The sequence below is a fragment of the Eleginops maclovinus genome, chromosome 2 (assembly GCF_036324505.1).
Source record: "Eleginops maclovinus isolate JMC-PN-2008 ecotype Puerto Natales chromosome 2, JC_Emac_rtc_rv5, whole genome shotgun sequence".
NCBI lineage: Eukaryota > Metazoa > Chordata > Actinopteri > Perciformes > Eleginopidae > Eleginops > Eleginops maclovinus.
In genome coordinates this window covers 28,165,175-28,186,735 of record NC_086350.1, presented here as the reverse complement: position 1 = coordinate 28,186,735, position 21,561 = coordinate 28,165,175, and the positions used below count along the sequence as shown (strand labels likewise).

At 40.3% G+C, this 21,561-nt stretch overlaps 2 protein-coding genes across 7 annotated transcripts in view; both read left to right on the top strand.

Moving 5' to 3' along the window:
• The first annotated feature begins 752 nt into the window (after window positions 1-752).
• Window positions 753-21,561, top strand: part of ckap5 (cytoskeleton associated protein 5) — a 51,949-nt gene continuing 31,140 nt past the window's right edge. For all 4 annotated transcript variants that reach the window (XM_063907662.1, XM_063907644.1, XM_063907654.1 and 1 more), the window contains exons 1-18: window positions 753-837; window positions 2,919-3,013; window positions 5,065-5,258; window positions 7,641-7,847; window positions 8,365-8,536; window positions 8,631-8,760; window positions 8,851-8,951; window positions 9,163-9,276; window positions 9,411-9,515; window positions 10,420-10,509; window positions 12,996-13,160; window positions 13,595-13,723; window positions 13,810-13,956; window positions 14,102-14,203; window positions 14,785-14,895; window positions 20,330-20,422; window positions 21,053-21,238; window positions 21,442-21,536. In XM_063907662.1, coding sequence (XP_063763732.1) covers window positions 2,957-3,013; window positions 5,065-5,258; window positions 7,641-7,847; window positions 8,365-8,536; window positions 8,631-8,760; window positions 8,851-8,951; window positions 9,163-9,276; window positions 9,411-9,515; window positions 10,420-10,509; window positions 12,996-13,160; window positions 13,595-13,723; window positions 13,810-13,956; window positions 14,102-14,203; window positions 14,785-14,895; window positions 20,330-20,422; window positions 21,053-21,238; window positions 21,442-21,536 — 2,198 coding nt within the window. In that variant the 5' untranslated portion in view covers window positions 753-837; window positions 2,919-2,956. The remainder of the gene's footprint in view (window positions 838-2,918; window positions 3,014-5,064; window positions 5,259-7,640; window positions 7,848-8,364; window positions 8,537-8,630; window positions 8,761-8,850; window positions 8,952-9,162; window positions 9,277-9,410; window positions 9,516-10,419; window positions 10,510-12,995; window positions 13,161-13,594; window positions 13,724-13,809; window positions 13,957-14,101; window positions 14,204-14,784; window positions 14,896-20,329; window positions 20,423-21,052; window positions 21,239-21,441; window positions 21,537-21,561) is intronic.
• LOC134875030 (uncharacterized) lies at window positions 15,965-20,115 on the top strand. Of its 3 annotated transcripts, XM_063899433.1 has the most exons (5): window positions 15,965-17,759; window positions 17,982-18,125; window positions 18,275-18,527; window positions 19,003-19,710; window positions 19,843-20,115. In XM_063899433.1, the coding sequence occupies exons 1-4, from the start codon at window positions 17,208-17,210 to the stop codon at window positions 19,665-19,667; spliced, it is 1,614 nt and encodes a 537-aa protein (XP_063755503.1). In that variant the 5' UTR covers window positions 15,965-17,207; the 3' UTR covers window positions 19,668-19,710; window positions 19,843-20,115. The 3 variants fall into 3 exon arrangements, 2 of the variants coding, with proteins under 2 accessions (XP_063755503.1, XP_063755494.1); XM_063899424.1 differs by having other exon boundaries at window positions 19,003-20,115; XR_010167156.1 differs by lacking the exon at window positions 18,275-18,527 and having other exon boundaries at window positions 19,003-20,115.

Here is a 21,561-nt window from a genome sequence, read left to right as displayed (position 1 = left end):
TTCAAATGCAACCAATCAATGACTTCGTCTAGTGACAACTAACAAAACCGCTGTATGGAATAAAATATGCAAAACGCAAATCCAACCTACGTGGGGTGCACTACTGTAGTTTCCTAGTATATATTTGATTCTTCATGCCGTAGGGATTGTATACATTATATGGATTAAAGAACAGAGGGATGTAAGCAGGGTGGTGCCCGTATCTCCACCCTTTGAATGATTTCAAAAAGCTGCAACAAGTTAGACATGAAAAGCAGTAAAAAGACCGGAAGTGTGTTTTTTCATTTGTCTTTTAAATGTGGGCATGAACAAAGAAATACATATTATTCCGCATTGTTAAGTCATCTTAGACGTTTACAACCACACCCTGTATACTGTATGGTGATTCATGCACAATATTGTATTAACATTAACAACTTTGTAGCTGTCAGTTTTATTTAGAACCGGAAGTTGTGCATCTTCTTGTAGGCAGTAGCAACGCTTTATTTTGTTAGCATTGCGTTAGCATAACATTCGCTTGATCACCTTTGTCCGGTTGATTGTATTGTTTTCAGTGATCCTGTAGGTCCTGTATGTGGGGGCATCTTTATGTAATGCGCACGTTATGCATTGCAGATGCAAAACAGCTGATAGATGACCGCTGAAGGTTGATATATTTGAACGGCTGCTGTCTGCCGTTGCTATAGACGCTAATTTCAAAAGATGGCCGTGTCGCCCACAATGCACCGCGATTTCCATTCCCTATAAAGATCGACTGGGCTTGCCCATAGTGATCCCATTATCATCTCCGTCTAACTGGACAGTCAGCATCGTTTTGTCTCTTAGAGTCACACACAGGTATCTCAGCGATATACAATTATTTTCTAAATATAGTGACAATTCATGTTTTACTCTGATTTAGCATGCTAGGTTCCTGTGTTCCTGGAGCTGTCGTTTTGAAGTGCGTTGTTAGGCCTGTCTATGTTGGCGGTGGTGGAAGGTTAGCTTGTAGCCTTGTTTCTCAGTAGCTAACGATGGCTACCTAACCCTAAGCAATAAGAAAAGGCAAATTGTAATGTCTCACTATGAATAATTGTTGTTACTAATTGTAAAGCTTATATACGAAGTTATGTATTCATTGTCACAGTGAGCTGTTATGCTGTAACGGCTTTAACGACAATGAGCGGGGTAACGTGCTAACGCAGCAACTGTCAGAGTCGTTGCTAAGTTTGCTAGTTAATGGCGCTAACTGATTAGCATCCTAGTAATTAACGTCAGCTAGATAGTGACCGCTCCCTGTCCCAGCAAACTGAAACAACATTTGTGACAAGCAGTAAAATGGTTAGCTAGCCTAATTTCAAATGACTGTCTGTATTTGAAGGTGCAGTGTAGTTTCTAAATGCACGTCCTCCTCGAGCCCCCCGTGTGGTTCATTCTTGTGTGCAGTTCAAATGTTCAGTCCACATTCTGGCGGTTTAATGCCATCTCATACCTGTCATAACGCTACACGTGAAACAACATGTGTTATTGTGATTGCAGCTGGTGATATGTTGACATAGCAGTTGTCTGGTTTCGGTTATAACTTTATTGTAATTTAACTTAAAGATGGTATTTCAGTGTAAATGTTTTATTACAATGAAGTTATAATAAACTCTCAACGTAGTTTTAAAACGTGTAATGACAAGATTACTCTTGGAAGGGTCTGTTGTCATCATGAGCAAATGGAGTTATGTGCTCCTTCCATAAAGGGGACTGTTGTTTCCCATGTTTGAAGCAAAAGTTGTGGACATTTATTGATATTATGGATCAATAAAATTATACATAACATTTATATAGCACTTTTCTTAAGGCTCAAAGGCGCTTACATATAGCTATAAACTATTTCAGAAATGCATTTGCTTAGTTTGCATTGCTCGTGTAGGACTGGCTCCAAGATGACAGCATTTTGAAAGATGTGAGCACATGAAAAAAGAGTGTAAGAGAGGGATCCCTCTTACCTCCTACTCTATTCTATTTTGAAGCTTTTTATGCACGTCAATAACTAAATCAAATTGATCACTGTGACTCAAATGATTCACTGTACATTTAAAAAACCCAGCACTGACGCCCCGTGGGCAATAACTTCAGTACTACTGCCTTGGCCTGTTTACCAGACTGGGTTGGATCAATATGAAATATGAAGCCATAGCCCCTCCCTGAATGTGCAGTAGACAATCACATGCTTATGCTTTTAAATGGAACTGAGTGCATGCCACAGAGTATAGACATTGTAACAGAATAAAAATCACTTGACATGATTTTGAGTACTTAATTAGAAACATTTTTTTATAAAAGTATCATTGTTGTAGCCCTCTTGCAGGACTGGGTATTTCGTGACTTTAAAAGTAAATAATCCAAATTCTTCCCCGGTAATGGCGTCTGCATCATAAATCTATAAGCTGGCCTCTACTCAGAATCCCCAAATATGCCCGCTTGTCACAACAAAATTGTAGTTGCACATATGATCCACTAATAATAAGGGTCACCTGACATGTTTTCAAAACACTGATGTACTTTACTTACTGTAGAAAGGTGAATAGATAATGTTTGGTATTTGGTTACAGCAGCAGAATGTCGTTTGTGTGCATGTGGGTTGTGTGTTTTAAGCTGCAAATTGGAAAATGTAGTAAATGCATGCCACTTGTGTTTATCTTAACAGTCAGGATTATTAGACTGTAATTTCTCCTGTGTAGTTCTAGTGTTGTTCAATGTCCTGAGAAGAGGTGACAGCTACAGCTGATAAACTAATCTCTCTCAGGAAATATTTCTGTTTTCAGGCAATCCTCAGCAGACTCCCAGATTGTCATACATTTCAGGGTGCACTCATTCATCAGCAGTTGACCACAGATGCAGTTCATCAAATGTAAATCTGTGTGACTAATATTGCTGTTGTTTTCCAGTTGAGTACATTTGGGGAAGCCCACCCAGAGTGGCCACCATGGGGGACGATAGCGAGTGGATGAAGCTTCCCGTCGACCAGAAATGTGAACATAAGGTGGGTCATGTTTGTCCTCAATGATAGTTTATTTTCAATCTTATATTTAAAAATATTTCCTCTTAATCAGATATCGACAGGAAAAGTGTGTCATAATCCACCCGTCACATCCAAAAACATTAGGGCTCTGTATGAGAGAATAATGATATGTCGAGTTTACTTTTGTGTAGATTTTGGACCAGTCGACCAGTTATGGTTTCTACTCATCAAAATCAATATTACTACTTCTCAGGTTCTTCTATTTAAAGTAGCACAGTCTCCACCTGATAATTGTTCCTACATACTTAACTGCCCTGTTTATTTGATTTCTTATCCTCGAAAGGCTTTGGGAAAAGTGGGATTAAACTAATAATCAAATTCAAGTCTTACTTACACCCTGAAACCAATCGATTTATGACATCATACTTAATATAAAATACTGTAAGCATGTAATCTAGAAAGATGTAATGCCATATGATTTTATTTATAGTTTTTCACATTTTCTTAAACTGTATTATGCAATGCTCTGCATCAAATAAGCCCCCAACCACTGCCTGTAGGGCTGCTATATGCAGTCCAGTGACCTTAACCCTGTCTCGAATAAAAGGATGAGTCTGGTGATTTAAAAATATTTAGCTTATTGCCTAACGATCCCATCACAAAGACCAGACCAGGGCCGGCCAACAGGCAGGAGTAAGGAGACAAAACACTGAGAGCACCCCAAGGTGGCAGGCCTGTGCTCAGCGAGGGCAGTAAAAATGTGTAAACTAGGCAAAGTTACGTTTTCTTTGCAATAGATCTCCATTGTTGTACATAAACCATTAAAGAAACATCAATCAGCTGTCACAGCTGTGCTGTGTTTCAGGTTATTAGGGCCACCAAACATAAGCTCATGCAGTCTATGCCTTGTCTTTTTTCCTTTTCATTTAAATAATACTTGACAAATGCATATTAATCTCATAGGTAGATAGTTCTGAAGAAGGATAAGCTGTTTCAGAGTTTTTCCTGGATTATTTTATTCATTTGCCAAAGAAGGAGGAGCTGTTTCCACTTTTCTGCCCTGGTCCCAGTAATCTTTGTTCCTAAAGTGGTTGGGCTATGTTTACCAAGAACTACGGATGCACTGTAGCCTGGTGCCGATGGCAGTAACTAATGTTTATCTTTCTGCTAGGCCTTTTAACTGAAAACAATTTGAATTGCTTTGGGTGTGAACGCATTTGTACGACATAGATTGATGTGAAACTCTGCCAGCTGAATCATTAGTACAAAATAAAGCCAGTTGGCGTTTATTAGGTACACCTGGGTAAACGTAATGTAACAGCACTGTAATTTTAACATGTTCAACTCCAGCTACCCCGTTTATATCAGAGAATTTACACAGACTATTGTAAACAGAATTAGAGCTTTCCTGAATAAGTTGAAGGGCACTCACAAATAATAACCACACCAAGGCTGTTTCCATGAATAACACATATCGCGTATCTGCCCCTCTGCTCTGATGCACTCCATTCGCTAATGTTCTTCTTGGGTCTCTGTTACTCTTTTCAACCATGCTTCATGAAAATCAGGCAAGTGGTTTTTCTGTAACTCACTTCACTTAAGATAAAGATAAAAGCAAGACGTGCACACTTGAAGGGAAAATGGAGAGGATGACATAACGGATGTTATGAATGTAGGTCACATGCCCTGCCTGTTGTACAGGAAGTGGTAATTCATTGGGGTGTTTGTTAGGGCTGCCCTCAACTAAAGATTTTTGAAGTCGACCAATTGTCATAAATTCTGGCGATTAGTCGACTATTCGTGGCACGTTTATGTTATATTATGATTATTAATATCATAGTTTAAAAAAAGATTCCCCAAATGTTTTCATATTCAAAGGCTGATGAAGAGCGTTATTATGACAGCATGTTACGTTGTGCCTCACATACAACTTATAATGAACCTTTAAAATATAAATGAGATTGTGAGAGTCAGCGGAAAATACAGTGTTTATCCATTCTTCTCTTTCTTTTGAAGGAAGGCATGTTTGTGTTGACGACCTAACCCTTTCTCTTTTCGTGACTCTTTCCCAGGTTTGGAAAGCCCGTCTGAATGGTTATGAAGAAGCTTTTAAGTTGTTCAAGAAGATAGAAGATGAGAAGAGTCCAGAGTGGGGGAAGTACCTGGGGCTAATAAAGAAGTTTGTCACTGACTCTAATGCTGTGGCTCAGCTGAAAGGCCTGGAGGCTGCCTTGGCCTTCATTGAGAATGCTCATGTAGCTGGCAAGTAAGTAAAACATTTTCAAGCAGTACTTGTGTCGTTCTGAGCATTGCCTTAGAAGAAGGTGTTCAACACTCGGTATAAAGGAGCACGGGTTAATAAAAAATCTTCCCCCTTTTTTGTTCGTTTTTTGGGGAGAAACTGCTTTGTGCAGTTGTCCTCTGGGTTAACCAGCAGCAGAACCTGCTGTCTGTTGTTTATGTTGAGGCCTGCAATTGATCATGAGAGCTTTGTATGCGTCAGCTTAATCCACAGAAAGCTAAGCATGCTTCCAGGATGCCTTTTTGTGTCTTTTTTGCACTGAGGATAAAAAAAAGCAGTTTTTTGAATTGATATGATTTTTTAAAGGATATCCTCCTAATGAATCTTGCATAGTTACAGTATGTGCTTGTCAGAGGATGGTGTAACGTCCAAGGTGTTATAGCTTTAAAGATACTTCCGTAGGGTTCAGTGTTGTTTGGATTTTAACAATTCAGGTTCTGGTTCCAGTTCTGCTTTCGATTCCAGTTAATTTCGGTTCTTGATCTAGGTTCTTTGAGAGGTGGAAAATAAGTTCCATACCAATATCACTGGGAGAAAAATATATTTATGAAAACGTTAACCGTATTTTCCGGACTATAAGTTGCTCTTTAAAAAAACGTGTCATTATGAGAAAAAAAACATATGTTTGGTGTATGTCACCTTTATGTATTATTTTTGTACCATTATTTAACAAGAAAAACACCAGTCCCTGAAAAGCTTTTCACTCACTCCAAACTCTCTTTCTGCTGGTTGATTAGCGTTTTCGACTGCATACTTTTAGTGGCGTTTTTAAATGTACAAGACTCTAGGGGCACGAACAACTTAGATATTAATATAGGCTTCTTGTACCTTAATACATGGAGTAAAGAGCGCTATCACAATGCAAAACTTAACAATAACAACAACCGTCATGCCTCAGCATGAAAACCCCAGACTATAAGGAAAACATAGACACTCGTCTGTGGTTGGTTGATCGATCGATCGACATGTGTCAATCAATCCAGCAGGTCGATAGCCTAAAGGCTAAACACAGACCATCATCATAAACTATACTTCCGCTCACCAAAGCTCCAGTAGAGGGTCAACTGTCCAGCAGTGGCTCAGTCAGTAGGGGCTTGGACTGGGAATCGTAGGGTCGCTGGTTCAAGTCCCCGAACAGACTTGAAATATGGAAAGTGGACTGCTACTTGGAGAGGTCCCAGTTCACCTCCTAGGCCCTGCTGTGGTGCCCTTGAGCAAGGCACACCCGGACACCTCCAATCCCCCCCTCCCCATTGCTCCCCGGGCGCTGCACGATAGCTGCCCACTGCTCCTAGTACTAGGATGGGTTAAATGCAGAGGACTAATTTCACTGTGTGTGCTCTGCTGTGTGCATGCATGTGACTAATAAAGAGGGTTTCATCCTCCCATTCTATAACTTCTTTCACTTTCTGTTTATATGTAGTGATGGAGTCTCAGCCCTCTCGTCTCCTCTTCATAACTACACTTTTCCCGCAACACACACAGCCAATCAGCTCTGACTTATGAGATGATGTTTTGCTTGACTTTGCCCCACTTGTGAATATTTTTTTGCCGCACACACTGAATAGAAAAAGACTCTGAGCATGCGCAATGTTATTTTCACAGTACACGTTTAGCAGCCCGGAGCTTGCCCCACATCGCTCAGCCTGGCTCAATAGGAACACTGGACACTAATTACAAGAACGCAGTCCGAAGCATCAATGTAGTGATGACTAAACATGATCATGTTTCGTGTGTAGCCTATGTTTTAATGTAAACTTTGTCTTTTTCGGTGATACAACAGTTTTCAGTTGTCACGATTGTATACATTGCCATCTCTTGGCCGTAGTTTGAAAGTATAGTTTATGTTAACTGGACTTAACATGCACACTTTACACTTACACTTTACATTTATACTATATTTTCATTTAATATCCCATTGCATGCACTATTTACTATCTGTATATTTCAAATTTGTATTTCTGATCTCTTGCTATGCTTCACATTGTATTGTATAGTTTTTTGCTTCGGTAACGAAAGATGTTCCTGATTCTGAAAATACAATATAAAAGTCGCTTCGGAGTACAAGTGGCAGTCTGAATCTGTATCCATGTTTACAAATCACTTCCTACAGTTTAATTTGGTTGCTGTTATTGAATACCTCCTGGAATCGTTGTTAAAGGTGTGAAGTAAATATGATTACCGACAAACGTACAAAGTTGAATCCACTTCAGTGACAGCCTTTATCAGATAAAATGTATCCATACTGATGTTTAAAAGTCTACGTAAGGCCACACATAAGAGGATGTTCATCAGTAGATGTGGTTACTGTGTTCTGACAGGCAGTGTTTGTCTCAATCTCCACAGGACCACGGGTGAGGTGGTGTCAGGCGTGGTGACCAAAGTGTTCAACCAGCCAAAGGCGCGGGCCAAGGAGATGGGCATGGACATCTGTCTGATGTACATCGAAATGGAAAAGGGCGAGGTGGTGCAAGAAGAGCTGCTCAAAGGACTGGAAAACAAGAACCCCAAGATCGTGGTGGCCTGCATCGAGACTCTCAGAAGGGCCCTCAGGTCAGTGCCCCCGTTTTTTCTTTGTATATGGCCTTGAGTTACGGAGTACAACTGTTAGGCAATGAGCCCGTAAAAGCATTCCATTTTTCAACAAGCGCGTGTTGTGTCATTCACCAAATAATCCTCTAAAGGGTTTGTTAGCGACAGAACCACAACTGTCTTTAAATGATTATTTTATATGTTTAAAATGGTTTAACAAATAGTCTTACTTCCATTTTCTCTACAATCTTAATTATTAAATCCTTTACTGTCATTGAAAACCATATACATGTGTAATGCATGTCTAATAACAATTGCATAGTTTTCACTGTATTGCTTGTCTTCTTGGATAGAGCAGTACAGAGAGCCTGTAAAATAAAGAACGTGGGCCAATTTGACCGCTTCCTTCTCTAGAACAGTTTTTTTTTTACTGCTGGTCAAAAAAGTACTACTTGTAATTTAATATGTCAATCAAAGATGTCGATGACACTCACCACTCACCACTGTCCCCTGTCTGTCGGTCATTTTATTCCTACAGTGAGTTTGGGTCTAAGATTGTAACATTGAAGCCAGTAGTGAAGATTCTATCCAAGCAGTTTGAGTCCAGAGAGAAGGCGGTTCGAGACGAAGTCAAGCTGCTCTCCGTTGAGATCTACAAATGGATCAGAGATGCTCTCAGACCTCCACTGCAAAATATTACCTCCGTTCAGGTGGGACACACTCTTGAGGGCACAACCAATTAATGTTGATCTTTCAGAACCAGTGGAAACGAAACCTTTGCTTGTCTCTTCTCTGTCGCTGCAGCTGAAGGAGCTGGAGGAGGAGTGGGTGAAGCTGCCTTCATCTCCTCCCAAACAGACCAGGTTCCTGCGCTCCCAGCATGACCTGAAGGCAAAGTTTGAACACCACCAAGCCCAAGGGGAACTGTCCGATGGTAAGTAGAACACTGCAAACATACAAACTTCATTTTGATGTTGAGGAATTTCATTATCTGGTGCCATCTGTTTTTCTGTTCCTCTTTAAGGAGAGGATGAGGCGGACACAGTAGTAGCAGTGGATCCTTACGAACTGCTGGAAGCCGTGGACATTTTGGCAAAGATGCCCAAAGACTTTTATGACAAAATAGTAAGTTTGTCAAACTATGACATCTCCAAAAATATACTTTAATGTCATGTCTGAGTTTACCTGCTCTTAAAGTATCCAAAGACAACATTCTGAGCAACTTAGTTAATACAGATTCTACGACTGAAACTCTCTTTAATTACAACATTGAAGTGTGCGGTATTGATTTTTGTAATTCAACATGTTCTGTTTCCTTGCTCATCTGTTTCTGCAGGAAGCTAAAAAGTGGCAGGAGAGGAAAGAAGCTCTGGAGGCTATAGAGACTCTGACAAAGAACCCGAAACTAGAGAACGGAGACTATGGAGACCTTGTCAGAGCTCTGAAGAAGGTAAAGGCTGAGGAACCCTTCGTGTTTTCTTCAGTAGTTTGTACTGAAATTAGTTTAAAGAGAAATGATTTTGATCTATCTTGGGAGAATGTGGTGACTCGGTAAGTGTATGTTTTCTGGTTGTTGTGTTTCAGGTTGTGGGGAAAGATGCTAACGTGATGCTGGTGACCTTGGCAGCTAAATGTCTGGCTGCACTGGCCTCTGGTCTCAGGAAGAAGTTTGGAACATATTCGGGACAAGTAAGTCAATGGAATCTCTGTGACTGCTATTTTCCTGGCTAAAACTGGTATCAACTACTTGTTAGAAGTGCCTTTATTAATTAGATATTAAATGTTTATTTTGGCCAACAGACATCAGCGTGGAGGTTTATCTTGAACATATTAACATGCATACTGTGTATAATGTGTAGTGGCCGATTATGCGTATCCAAATGTTCAAAGGCCACTTAGTCTGCGGGGCGCATTCAAGTTTTGACTCGCATGATTATTATTATGTAATTATAATTAGGTTCATTAAAGTGAACTTAAATAATATCCAATGGGCTCTTCTCTTCAAGTCATTAATAATTACAATTAATAAAATGGCTCTTACACTATGATTATAACATTGTAGCATGTTTGTTAATTCAATTCGATTTGTATTAAATCACAACGCTGGCAAGCAGTATGCTGCTTCTGTATTTCTGTAGGTAGGGATAGATGAGTTTTTCCACTAGGTATGAGCTGCATTGAAAGAAAGACATTTCCCCGTGAGGGATTAATAAAGTATTGCAATTCTTCTGCATTACTTTTAATTAGCATAAGCTGAGACTTAGATATCACATTCAGAATATAATGGGAATCTAACATTTTCTATTCATAATATTTTCCTGAATTCAGTTATTTAATAAAGCAGATTTAATTGTGTTAATATATCAGGACTATTCTATGTTCTGAAATCATTGATAGGGGAGTTTAACTTATGCAGCAGCACTTGCAGTGGTCTTGATTGATGGAAGTGAATATGTCAGCACTGTTGTTGTTGTTCTGGGTTTGAGTCTTTGTGGTTTATTGCACTAATTGTAGCTCGCTTTGGATTACAGCGTCAGCTAAATGTAATGTAACGTTATGATATCTTCTAAATAAGATCTCTGTATTTATGTAGGTGGTCCCAACTATTCTGGAGAAGTTCAAGGAGAAGAAACCTCAGGTGGTCCAGGCCCTGCAAGAGGCTATTGACGCCATCTTCCTCACTGTAAGTCCTTCATTCGACTAGTAGTAGTAGTGAGCAGCTCTTCTGGAATCCTCCAATAAACTTTTGAAAATCATATGTAATGGAGGAAACACCTACTGTGAAGCAAGGCTAAAGAGAGTCAAGAACTCACACTATGCTCCTCAAAATGAATTGTGACTAATCCCCAAGCCCCCGGGTAGTGTGCCAGTTGTTGAACATGTTTTTGTAGTAGCCCAACATTGGTACTCAGGGTTCCCGTGGGGTCTTAACTCTTAAAATTCATAATCCAAATGTAAGGCCTTTAAAGATTCTTAAATATGATCTAGAACAGTGGTTCTCAACTGGTCAAGCCTCGGGACCCACTTTTTCCTTCGTATATAGATTTTTCCTTTGTGAACAAATACATCTATAATTATAAATACATCTATTATTACCTGACATGTTTAGTAATATTTAATGCCAATTATCTTTTGTTACTTTGTTCTGACAGCTGAAGCTGCTGCTCCTCACAGAGAGGAGAGGAGAGCGGCTGTGTAAATTACTTTAAATTGTGGATAAGGGTAGATAGCCCCCATTGTTCTGTGGGTCAAAATGAAAGACAGCCTACTCATTGTTTTAGTTATTATAAAAAGAAACTGAATCTGATGGGTCACCACGTACTAAATGTTACTACGACTCATTCTGATAAGAGTCGCCTTTCAATCATTAAACCGGGGTTCTTATTTCATTACTTGTTCATTTTTATTTGCTTTATTGAGAAGATGATCAGTACGTGACAGCAGTTTTCCATCCGTTTCTGGTCTCCGACATTTCCAGTCAAACGGCTACTGCGCGTGTACCATTAGACATTTTGGACTTCAAAATAAAAGTTTGACCTTTTTTCCCTAATTTTTTTTCTTCTTGCATATCTGCGACCCACTCAAAATGGGTCCGCGACCCACCAGTTGAGAACCACTGATCTAGAAGGTCTTAAAAAATGATTGGATATGAAAGGTACTTCTGTGTTGTGATCACGTCTAAATGGGTTTGGGGGAAAGGTCCGGGCTGCTTTAAAAAGAACAGTAATAGCCTTTCAGTTCCCCCGAACAATTTGTATTGAAATAAATCAACATGGAACCAGTAATCACTAACTTTTCATCCCCCGGACCCTGTTCGGAGAACACCAGCTAGTAACTTAGCAACCAAGCTTCAGGTAGCAGCAGTCAGAAACAAATAAATATGGGGAAGTGTGAGTTCAACCGTGTTTGGTTTGAAAGCATCGAATTTAGTGCTTGGTTGAAACCAGTGGAGAGGAACGTTTTTGAAGCCCGCTGCACCTTTTGCAAAAAAACGGTTCAACTCAGAACATTAGGGGTAAAGGCTTTACAATCTCACGGTCAGTCAGAGAAACACAAGAACTGCAGTGAAGTTAGTTTTAAATTGGATATTGGATATTCGACTCCCGCATCCAGCGACTCAACGCCTTGCAGTTTCCACTGGAGTTGGCAGCAGGAAGACAGTTAAGCCCAACCTCGTAGTGCTCATACTTAACCCGCATACACTCATTTATTGGATTTATTGGATATCCAATAAATTGTTGTTTTTATTGCCAGAAACGTAAACAAAAATGAATAGCTTAATGCTGAATTGTCCATATTGATTACAATTCTAATAAATTAGGTTGATGGAGCACATTAATTAAAAAGTAATAATGGATCATTTGTATATTTTATATAAATGTTGTAATGGAACGTGGCTTTTTCATTCAATTGTTTTTTCAATAGCTTCTCTGTCAGGTGACTTGATGTCTTCAAATCACTTTCAGAAATGAATACTAGTCTTACACATGAACCCTCTTTGTATTGGATTTTAGTTCTTCCTCTATTTAATATTAACATTTTTATGGAATATTCAGTTTCTTTTTTTTCAATTGGCTAACACAGTTCTGTGTTCTGTTATGTTCAGTCATCGTTCTTAAGTTGAATGTGAATACATTTACTTTGTAAGTAATTATGGGACATATTTCTTCTTTCATATCAATTTTCCTTCATGCTTTCTTGCCGTGAAATAGGTATTAAATTCTTTTCATAGTGATCTTAAAAAGTCTTAAATTTGAGTTGGTGAAACCTGCAGGAACCCTGGGTATTGCACTCCTGTTCTAGTCGGGGTTGTCATTTTGGTTGTTTTTTTTGTTGTAAAATGCGCTGTAATGAAAAATACACATCACTGTAAGCTTTTAGACATTATCACTCTTTTATTTTTTGACAAAATAATTCAATGAATAATGGAGTAAAGGATTCAACTGTGATGATGAATATAATATTTAGTGCTCACTTATTGATGATGGGCAACAATGGCTTCTTCCCACGACAGTGCAGAGCTGATTCCTCACTTAATGGCTGCTGGGATACGTAGATGGCTCTACTGAATCCAAACAAGCTACTTATGCATTTCAGAAGATAGAAGTTGGAATGATTAATAGATTGATGTGTTTTTTTCATGTTGTTTGTGACCTTTTGTTTACCCAGACCACTCTTCAGAACCTGTCGGAGGACATCCTGGCTGTGATGGACAATAAGAACCCGTCCATTAAGCAGCAGACCTCTCTGTTCCTGGCCCGCTCCTTCAGACACTGCACTCAGGCCACGCTGCCCAAGAGTGTCCTGAAACCCTTCTGTGCTGCTCTCATCAAGGTGGAAATAACTGATCTCTACTAATACCTTTCTTTTTTGCTAATGCTGTACATGGCAATAATACAAATATTGTTTCTTATAGCATATTGTCTCAATATCAGACTGAAATGAAAATACGATTAGGAAAGCATAGTTTAAAAGTAGCAAGACAGCAGAGTAGTGGTGTGCGGATACCGTCAGTGCTATTAATAACATAGATTCAAAGGTCTTATTGTCATAAGTACAGCATAAGACAATAAAAAGGAAACTGAATATAATTGAAATAGTGCAACAAATAGTAAAAGTGTAATAGTGCATTGTGGCTGCAGAGTCAACAAACGGTACTCTGATACAGAAAATTATTTCCATCATAGCAATGTGGAAAGACACTTAATCTTTATTTCAAATGTCATACTTTAAAAGCTTGTATCTACTTTTCTCTTTCACCACCTCAGCAAGTGAATGACTCCGCTCCAGAGGTGCGTGATGCCGCTTTTGAAGCTTTAGGGACAGCCATGAAAGTGGTGGGGGAGAAAGCTGTTAATCCTTTCCTGTCTGATTTGGACAAACTCAAACTGGAAAAGGTAAGGATCAGTAGAAAACGGAAGAATGGAGGGAAGTCCTTCATCATCTAGAATACGTCCTTACCCTTTGTTTCACATGTTGCCAGATAAAAGAGTCTGCTGATAAAGTGGATCTCCCTGGGAAGAAGGGTGCAGGAGGGGAAAAGAAGCCAGCAGCTAAAGCTCCTCCCCCTGCTGAAGCTCCACCCAAATCATCTGCCCCACCTAGAAAGGCCCAAGCCTCTTCCAGCAAGGTATGTTCAGAGCAATGCACAACCAGAAACTCAAATAATCAAAATAAACACGTGTCACCTAGTGCTACCTGCATGTTGCTGCTTGTTATGACCTAAGGAACTTTGTGACATGTAGTTGAAATGACTGTTGTGTCTCTCTCTGCAGTCGTCAGCAGGTCCATCTAAAAAAGGCAAAGCAGCCTCTGCAGCGGGTGGAAAATCAAAGAAGGCCCCTGAAAGTAAAGATTTCATCGAGACTGAACTCTCTGTAAGTCTGCATGACTTTATCTTGGAGTTGAGGCTTTCTTTTAAAGTCATAGTAATATTAAACAACCTCTGCGCCTGCTAAGCCCTTCACAATGACAGCAAAACACATGACATGACATTCCGATTGCTCACTGACATGGCTTACTTGGAAGCTCAGTAGTTATTATTCACACTGCCTCTGCAATTTAAAAAGTCAAGAGGTCTGTGTTAAAAGGGATCTGTTATGATGATCTCTGAATGTTTACAAAAAGGGGGGGGGGGGGGCGCAGGGTGAGGTAGGCCTGCTTCGTTGCATGAAGAAGCTAGCAATTTTCGGTTTTTCCAAGTCATGACACGTTTTTTAAATTATTACTTTTTTAAATGCGTTCTGCAGAGAAGGGAGGCTGGCGTTGGTCACGTTTGGAATGAGAGAAAACAGGACAGAGTAACATGGCGGATATCGCTCATATTTTTTTTTTCTTTGGAAGACCTTAGTTGAGGCTGCAGGCATGCGTTGCTTAGGCAGCCGCCTAAGCTGTAAAGTGCTGCGGGAAACCCTGAGTATGTTGCCATCGAAACTTTTGTTTTAACTTTACTTGTCAGATTGAGGCGTGTGAGGAGAAGGCAGCCGCTGTACTTCCTGCTTCCTGTATGCAGCAGCTGGACTCAGCCAACTGGAAGGAGAGACTGGCGTGTATGGAGGAGTTTCAGAAGGTGAGGTCATTATTTCTTTCTTGATGACCACTAATTCCGTCATGCTTTAGCAGACGTCCCTACAAGATATGGTTTAGTGCTGCTACAACTAAATAATTGAGTAGTTAACCAGCATAAACAAAAAGGGCTATTATTAGAGCTAAATACCAAATGTTCTTTCACTCGAGCTGTTCAAATGTAAGAGCAAGGGCTTCCTCTGCTCTGCTCTTCATATTAAGGTAACGTGAATATCTTTTTGGTATTTGAAAGCTTCACCGTTGCCACATATTGTGATGGGCATTTTAACTATTTTTGGAAATGAATTAGACAAAAAAACTGCATGTTAACCCCATAGTACAAATATGAATGTGTGTGTCCTGGATTATCTAATCAATTGTTGGAAAACGTATTGATATTGGAAACATTTTACTTTTAGCGCCTTCTTTTCTTGGTTAGACAAGCCGTGCCCGAAGTGGAAAGTAGTTAGAAATTTGAACGCAGCTGTGCATACCACTTATCACATCAGTCCAGGGCACAGGGTACCCGCGAGGTCTTAAAAACGTGAAAAAGTCTTAAATTTAGTATTCGTAAATTAAGGCCTTGAAAAGGTATTGAATTTTGTTCACAGGTCTTAAATTTTGTTCAAAAAGTCTTAATTTTCATCCACCTCCTTATTTGATACGGCGCCACAACATGTATTTTTTTGTTCGTTGTTACAGCGAATCTTAGAACACCCAAACGTTGCATTTTAGTAGGTTACATCCTAAATATCAGGCAACCTGTACCGATTCATTGTAAACTGATTGAGACGCTGACACCCCCCTCTGCATTGCATTGTGTTCTCTTTGGTACAGTCTTTGAGTTCGCGCGAAGTGAAATCCGAAAAAAATGTGTTGACATTAAAGTAGGCTACTCTATTTGCTAGAGATGGGCAAATGTCGGTTCAATCCGTCGTGGGTACACGACCCTAAGTATAACTGGGTTCAGCCTGTGCCAGGGAATGTGTGGGAGGCACAGTGTACTTTATGCAGAAAAACCTTCAAACTTGGGACCATGGGGCATATAGCCTTGAACTCCCTTATGAAGAGTGCTAAGCACACAAAATTGGTTGAAGTGCGTTCGAGCCAGGCACCGATAGCAACTTTCTGTGTGCCACCTTCAGTGCAGTCTACCTCCGTGGCTAGCGCTACACCACTGCAGCAGGTACCACTGTCAGGGTTACTGTGCGGGTCAACACCAACTCTGCAGGCAGAGGTAATATGGACTCTTAGGACAGTATACGAACACCACTCCTACTCCTCCAATGAGGGCATCACCGATGTATTCAAATGCATGTTCCCTGACTCTCAAATCGCGGCAACATTTTCATGCGGGAGCAACAAGACAGCGTATCTTACGAAGTTCGGTCTCGTCCCTTTTATCAGTAAGGAGCTCACCGAGCAGGTAAACCAGGCTGTTGGTTTTGTGCCAATGTTGGACGAAAGCCTCAACAAAAGCACAAAAACCAAACAGCTTGACATCCATCTCCGCTACTGGGACGGTGACCGTGTTCGATCACGATATTTTGGCTCGCAGTTCATGGGCCATGCAAAGGCGGTGGACCTTCTCAGTAATTTCAAGGTAAGTTGCTACAGATAACATTTCTGAAGAATACTTAATAAAAGATAATTCAATATGTAATCTAAAGGTAAAACAGGGATGTTTTGAAATTAAAGTCCATATAGGCAGAGCATATCCGTGCTACAGTGAGGCTCTGCACAAGAGATAAGCTAGGCTACTTTATGAAATGTAAACAGGGCTGTTCAATTATTCCCATGCTAACTTCAGAGCCCGCGCTAATGCGCTACTGCCATCTAGAGGAAATCGTTTTTGTCAATATTGAGTCATCACGTTTTCTTAGTTGCTTACCGTGCATTACCTAGATAAGAATTGCGATTCTTAAAACAACTGAGCTGAACAAGTTATTAGCAATTTGTCTAGTATAGTTTTGTTAGTAACTTTTCACACAGTCTGGCAACAAACTGCAGGAATAGCAGTACTGTGGAATAATGAATAGGCCTTCTATAATCTTACACAGTAATATGTAGTCTATTACTGTTAAGACTGACAAAATGTAAAACAAATAAAAAAATCTGTTGCCCTTTCATATGAAAATGTATATAGTGTAAACTGTTATATCAGCAACTTGTTCAATCCAATATTCCCCTACCCAAAGCATGATACAAATGGTTATAGAGCACTTTTATATTGTATGACAGAATACTGCAAAGGTGTTTGAATTTTGTTTCTGATATTTCTTGTAGGAGTGTTTACGTGACCTTGATTTGAAGAGGATGGTCTCTTTGTCCATGGACGGACCCAACGTCAATTGGCGTTTTCTTGAGATGCTGCAGACGGAGCATGCTGAGCATTTTGGGGGTGCCCAGTTGGTTGTAGTGGGAAGTTGTGGGCTACACACTCTACATAATGCTGTCAAATGTGGATTCACTGAGTGGCATATGGAGAAGTTCTTAAGAGCTCTTCATACTATTTTTCACAATGTGCCAGCAAGAAGGGAGGATTTTTGCAATCTTACAAAGTCCAAAACCTTTGCTTTGCCTTTCTGTGGTCACCGCTGGATCGAGAACCTCCCAGTAGTGCAGAGAGCCATTGAGATCTGGCCTGACATGAAGAAATATGTTGATGCTGTTACAACCAAGAAGCTCCCAAACCCTGGAACGTCTCCTTATGACACCATCGAGGTGGCAACCAAAGACCCTCTTATTTTGGCAAAGCTGCATTTTTTCATGGCAGTTTCACGAAGTGTGACACCCTTCTTGACAAAGTATCAAACGGATGAACCTGTGCTTCCATTCTTTGCCAATGACTTGGCTGAATTACTGAAGGTAAGCTGAATCTTTTAAGTGAATCTGTGTGAATATATGTCTTTTTATTTAACATCATCTCTTTTCATTACAATAAGACTACTGCTGGTTGATTTGGGCCAATATGTGACCACAGACTACATCTATATAATCAATTTCAAATAGCTCAAGTGTATTGTGACAATGATGCTACTATGTCCCAAAGACATTTTCATTCTCGGATATGTTTTCCCTGTTTTGTAGAATTTGCTGAGGCGATTCATCAAGCGAGAGCTACTGACTGATGTCACACCTCAGCACTTGGTACGGCTTGATGTCACTGACAAGCAGTCGAGGGTGCATCCAAAGGCAGTGGACATCGGCATTGGTGCAGAGACTGCCATAAAGGTATTCTGGAAATAATCATGGCCGACAAGTAGGCGTTTCACAAAATTGCAATTTGGTGGTTAAAGGGAAAGAGCAAGGAGAGTTGTGTTGTAAACAGTTGTGTTGTAATCAGGGACAGTTCACTTCAGCTAGTCCTTATTCATCCTTAGGAACTCCAACAGCGGAGTAAATCCTCAGAGGAACTTTCCATCCTACATTTTCAAAACCAATGCATGGAGTGTCTATCCAAAATGGTCCAGAAGATTCAGGAGAGGAGCCCTTTGAAGTTTCCGATTGTTAGACAATTAACTTGTCTGAACCCAGCCTTTATGTACAGCAACCCTGAACTGTGTCAGAAACAGATGAAGAGCATAGTCAGGAAGTTTCTACAAGACAGACAGTTGGATGGAGGAGTTGCTGCTGGTACATATTCATACATTATTTTATTGATGAGGTCTAAACATAAGCATACAATTTACTAATGTAATACCTGTACGTAAGGGATAAAGAACATCATGGTATTCTTGTATCAAAAAATACTGCATGTTCAAAGTGGTAGCACAGGCGTTACACCTCAAAGTGCATTATTTGTTTTATCTACGAATGCAGTTCGTTATCCTGATTATGCCATTGTTGTCATGCCATTATAAGTTAGAATAATGCTGTGCAGTGCATAGCACTAAGTGTATTGTAACACTCTTTAATGTGACAGTTCATTGAAGCTTCCCAATGCGGCCGATGGTCAAAAAATAGGAACTACGTAATAAGAATCATAACATAATGCATATGCTAACACAGCACAATAGGACATTAGATCAAGCAGTCGTATGAATAATAATATATTACTGATATTGTAGCTATACATTTATTTGAATGCTCTTTCATCCACTCTTCTTAGGTGATCTGATCACCCAGAAGTTCTCAGAGATGCTGTCCCTGGAGGTCCGAACTGAAGAATTTCAGTCCTTCCAGCCATTCAAGAAAAGACTGGATGTCTTTCTAAGTAACATCATCAGTGAGACCTACCCACAACTTTGGTCCTTTATCCAGAAGCTTCTACTTCTATCACACGGGCAGGCAACAGTTGAGCGGGGCTTTTCGGTGAACAAAGAAATTGAAACTGCTAACATTCACGAAGACACCGTTGTAGCGCAGAGAATCGTCTGTGACTACATCTCTCTCCATGGAGGGGTTACCAAGGTCCCCCTCACGCCAGCCCTGCTTTCCTCGGTCTCATCTTCCAGAGCAAGATATAGAATTCATCTTGAGACGGAGAGAAAAAAGAGAGAATCTCAAGCAGAGTCAGAAAAACGAAAGGCCATTGAGGAGAACCTGGAGCAACTGAGAAAGCACAGAAGATCCATCAAGGAGGTAGCCGAACATCTGCTCAGGGATGCTGATAAGTTGGCAGACCAGGCTGAAGCCAAGCAAGCAGGCAGCAAGATGGCGGAGCTAATAGCAAAATCGAATGCCTTTAGAAGGAGCCACAAGGAAAAGATGGCTGAACTCATTAAACTGGACGAACAGATTGCTGCCAAAAGAGCTGAGCTCCAAAAGCTGTAGGATCTATTGAAATGCACACAGGCACACCCACAGACGAATGCAGGCACACGCACACACAAACACACACACACACGTACACCCCTCACAGTTATTGTTTTAAATTATTCTGTCTTAGGACTTAAATACAGTGTAGATTGCAACAACCGCACACAGGCACACCCACAGACGAATGCAGGCACACGCACACACAAACACACACACACGTACACCCCTCACAGTTATTGTTTTAAATGGTTCTTAAATTAATGACTTAAATACAGTGTAGACAGGCTGTAGGTTACTTTGGGAAAAAACATCCATACAAAGGCGCACCCACAGACGTGTGCATGTGCATACATGCACTCCTCACACAGTTATTGTGTTTAAATATGGTGAATGTTATGTTGAAGCAGATCTTTGAAAGCTGTTGTCCTCAGAGCATATTGTTCATTAAAGTTATTTATTTGATTGATTGATTGATTTTCAATTTTTTCATTAATACGCATACCAGGGAAGGTGCGACGTTGGTCTTAAATTTTATTGAAAGTGGTCTTAAAAAGGTCTTAAAAAGTCTTAAATTTAAGACTAAAAATCCTGGGGGAACCCTGAGGGCAAATAAACTTCTGACATGTCATAAAATAATATGCACTAATATTTAATTGTGAATTTATTTCTGCTTTAAGGCTGTTGAGACCATGGATAAGGCAGACATGCCGTGCCAGGCTCTGGTCAGGATGTTGGCCAAGAAACCAGGTTGGAAGGAGACCAACTTCCAGGTAAGTGTCTCTGCCTGTAACGACAGGGCAGCAGCTACATGGGCTTGAAATGTAGCATTTTGTCCAAGGAACAACTTTTACCTGGGAAGCACATGTTTAGAGACAAGATATCATTTCCTCTCAAGCAACATCCAGACACTGCAGCGATCTGCTGTCAAATATACTTAACAAGTCTGTTTTGGTGGGGCGATACAACACTATTCTGTGCATTAGAGCTTTTGATATATTCTAAGATTTTTTGCTACGATGTTATGATGAGATGAATGGAACGTTAACAAATCTAAAATCTGATGTGTAGACTTGATAGAAATAACGAAGGACAACTAAAATGTGTTTTTTGCTGAAAGTTAAAAGACTACCTCTCTCCCAGAATAACAACACAATAACATTATCCATGGCACAGGTTCAAAATGAGTACAACAAAGGTTCACTATTTTTTAAGTATGAGTTTTATTGGAAACCAAATGAAATGAAAGTTAAAAGTTTCATTATAAAATGTGTTATTGTAGTTTTTGCAGTGGAGTTGTTAGCAACTTAAAGTCCTGGATCCACCAACATACTCTTCCCTCTTTTATTTACTGTTGCATAGGGGATGGTAGGTGCCCACACTAACGTGTTGTCCCTGTGCAGGTGATGCAGATGAAGCTGCACATCGTGGCTCTCATAGCTCAGAGAGGACAGTTTTCAAAGACCTCAGCCTCTGTGGTTTTGGATGGCTTGGTCGACAAGGTGGGAGACGTCAAATGTGGTGGGAACGCCAAAGAGGGACTGACTGCTATTGGAGTGGCGTGCTCACTGCCTTGGACTGCAGAGCAGGTTTGCATCCCATTTCTCTGGGCAGAAGACTACTTTTTTTCATCTCTTCGCATTGTTTTACATCCGCTGCGCCGTCTTGTCTACTGGTGTCATGTTCTCGCGAGAATTGATATATCTTATATACAAGATTAGCCCTCGTACAAAATATTTTTCTAGAACACCCCTGTATACTGTATTAACACGGTCTGTGTTTTATTTGCCAGGTTGTGTCTATGGTGTTTGCACAAAAGAACCCCAAAAACCAGGCGGAGACTCTCAACTGGCTGGCTAATGCCATGAAGGAGTTCGGCTTTGTCGGGTAATCTGCCGTTCTTATTTACATG

Coding starts and splice junctions, on each gene's coding strand:
- LOC134875030 (XM_063899433.1), top strand. CDS start 17,208: ATGGTCTCTTTGTCCATGGACGGACCCAACGTCAATTGGCGTTTTCTT. Junction 18,126..18,274: donor GTGCAGAGACTGCCATAAAG/GTATTCTGGAAA, acceptor ATTCATCCTTAG/GAACTCCAACAGCGGAGTAA. Junction 18,528..19,002: donor GGATGGAGGAGTTGCTGCTG/GTACATATTCAT, acceptor CACTCTTCTTAG/GTGATCTGATCACCCAGAAG.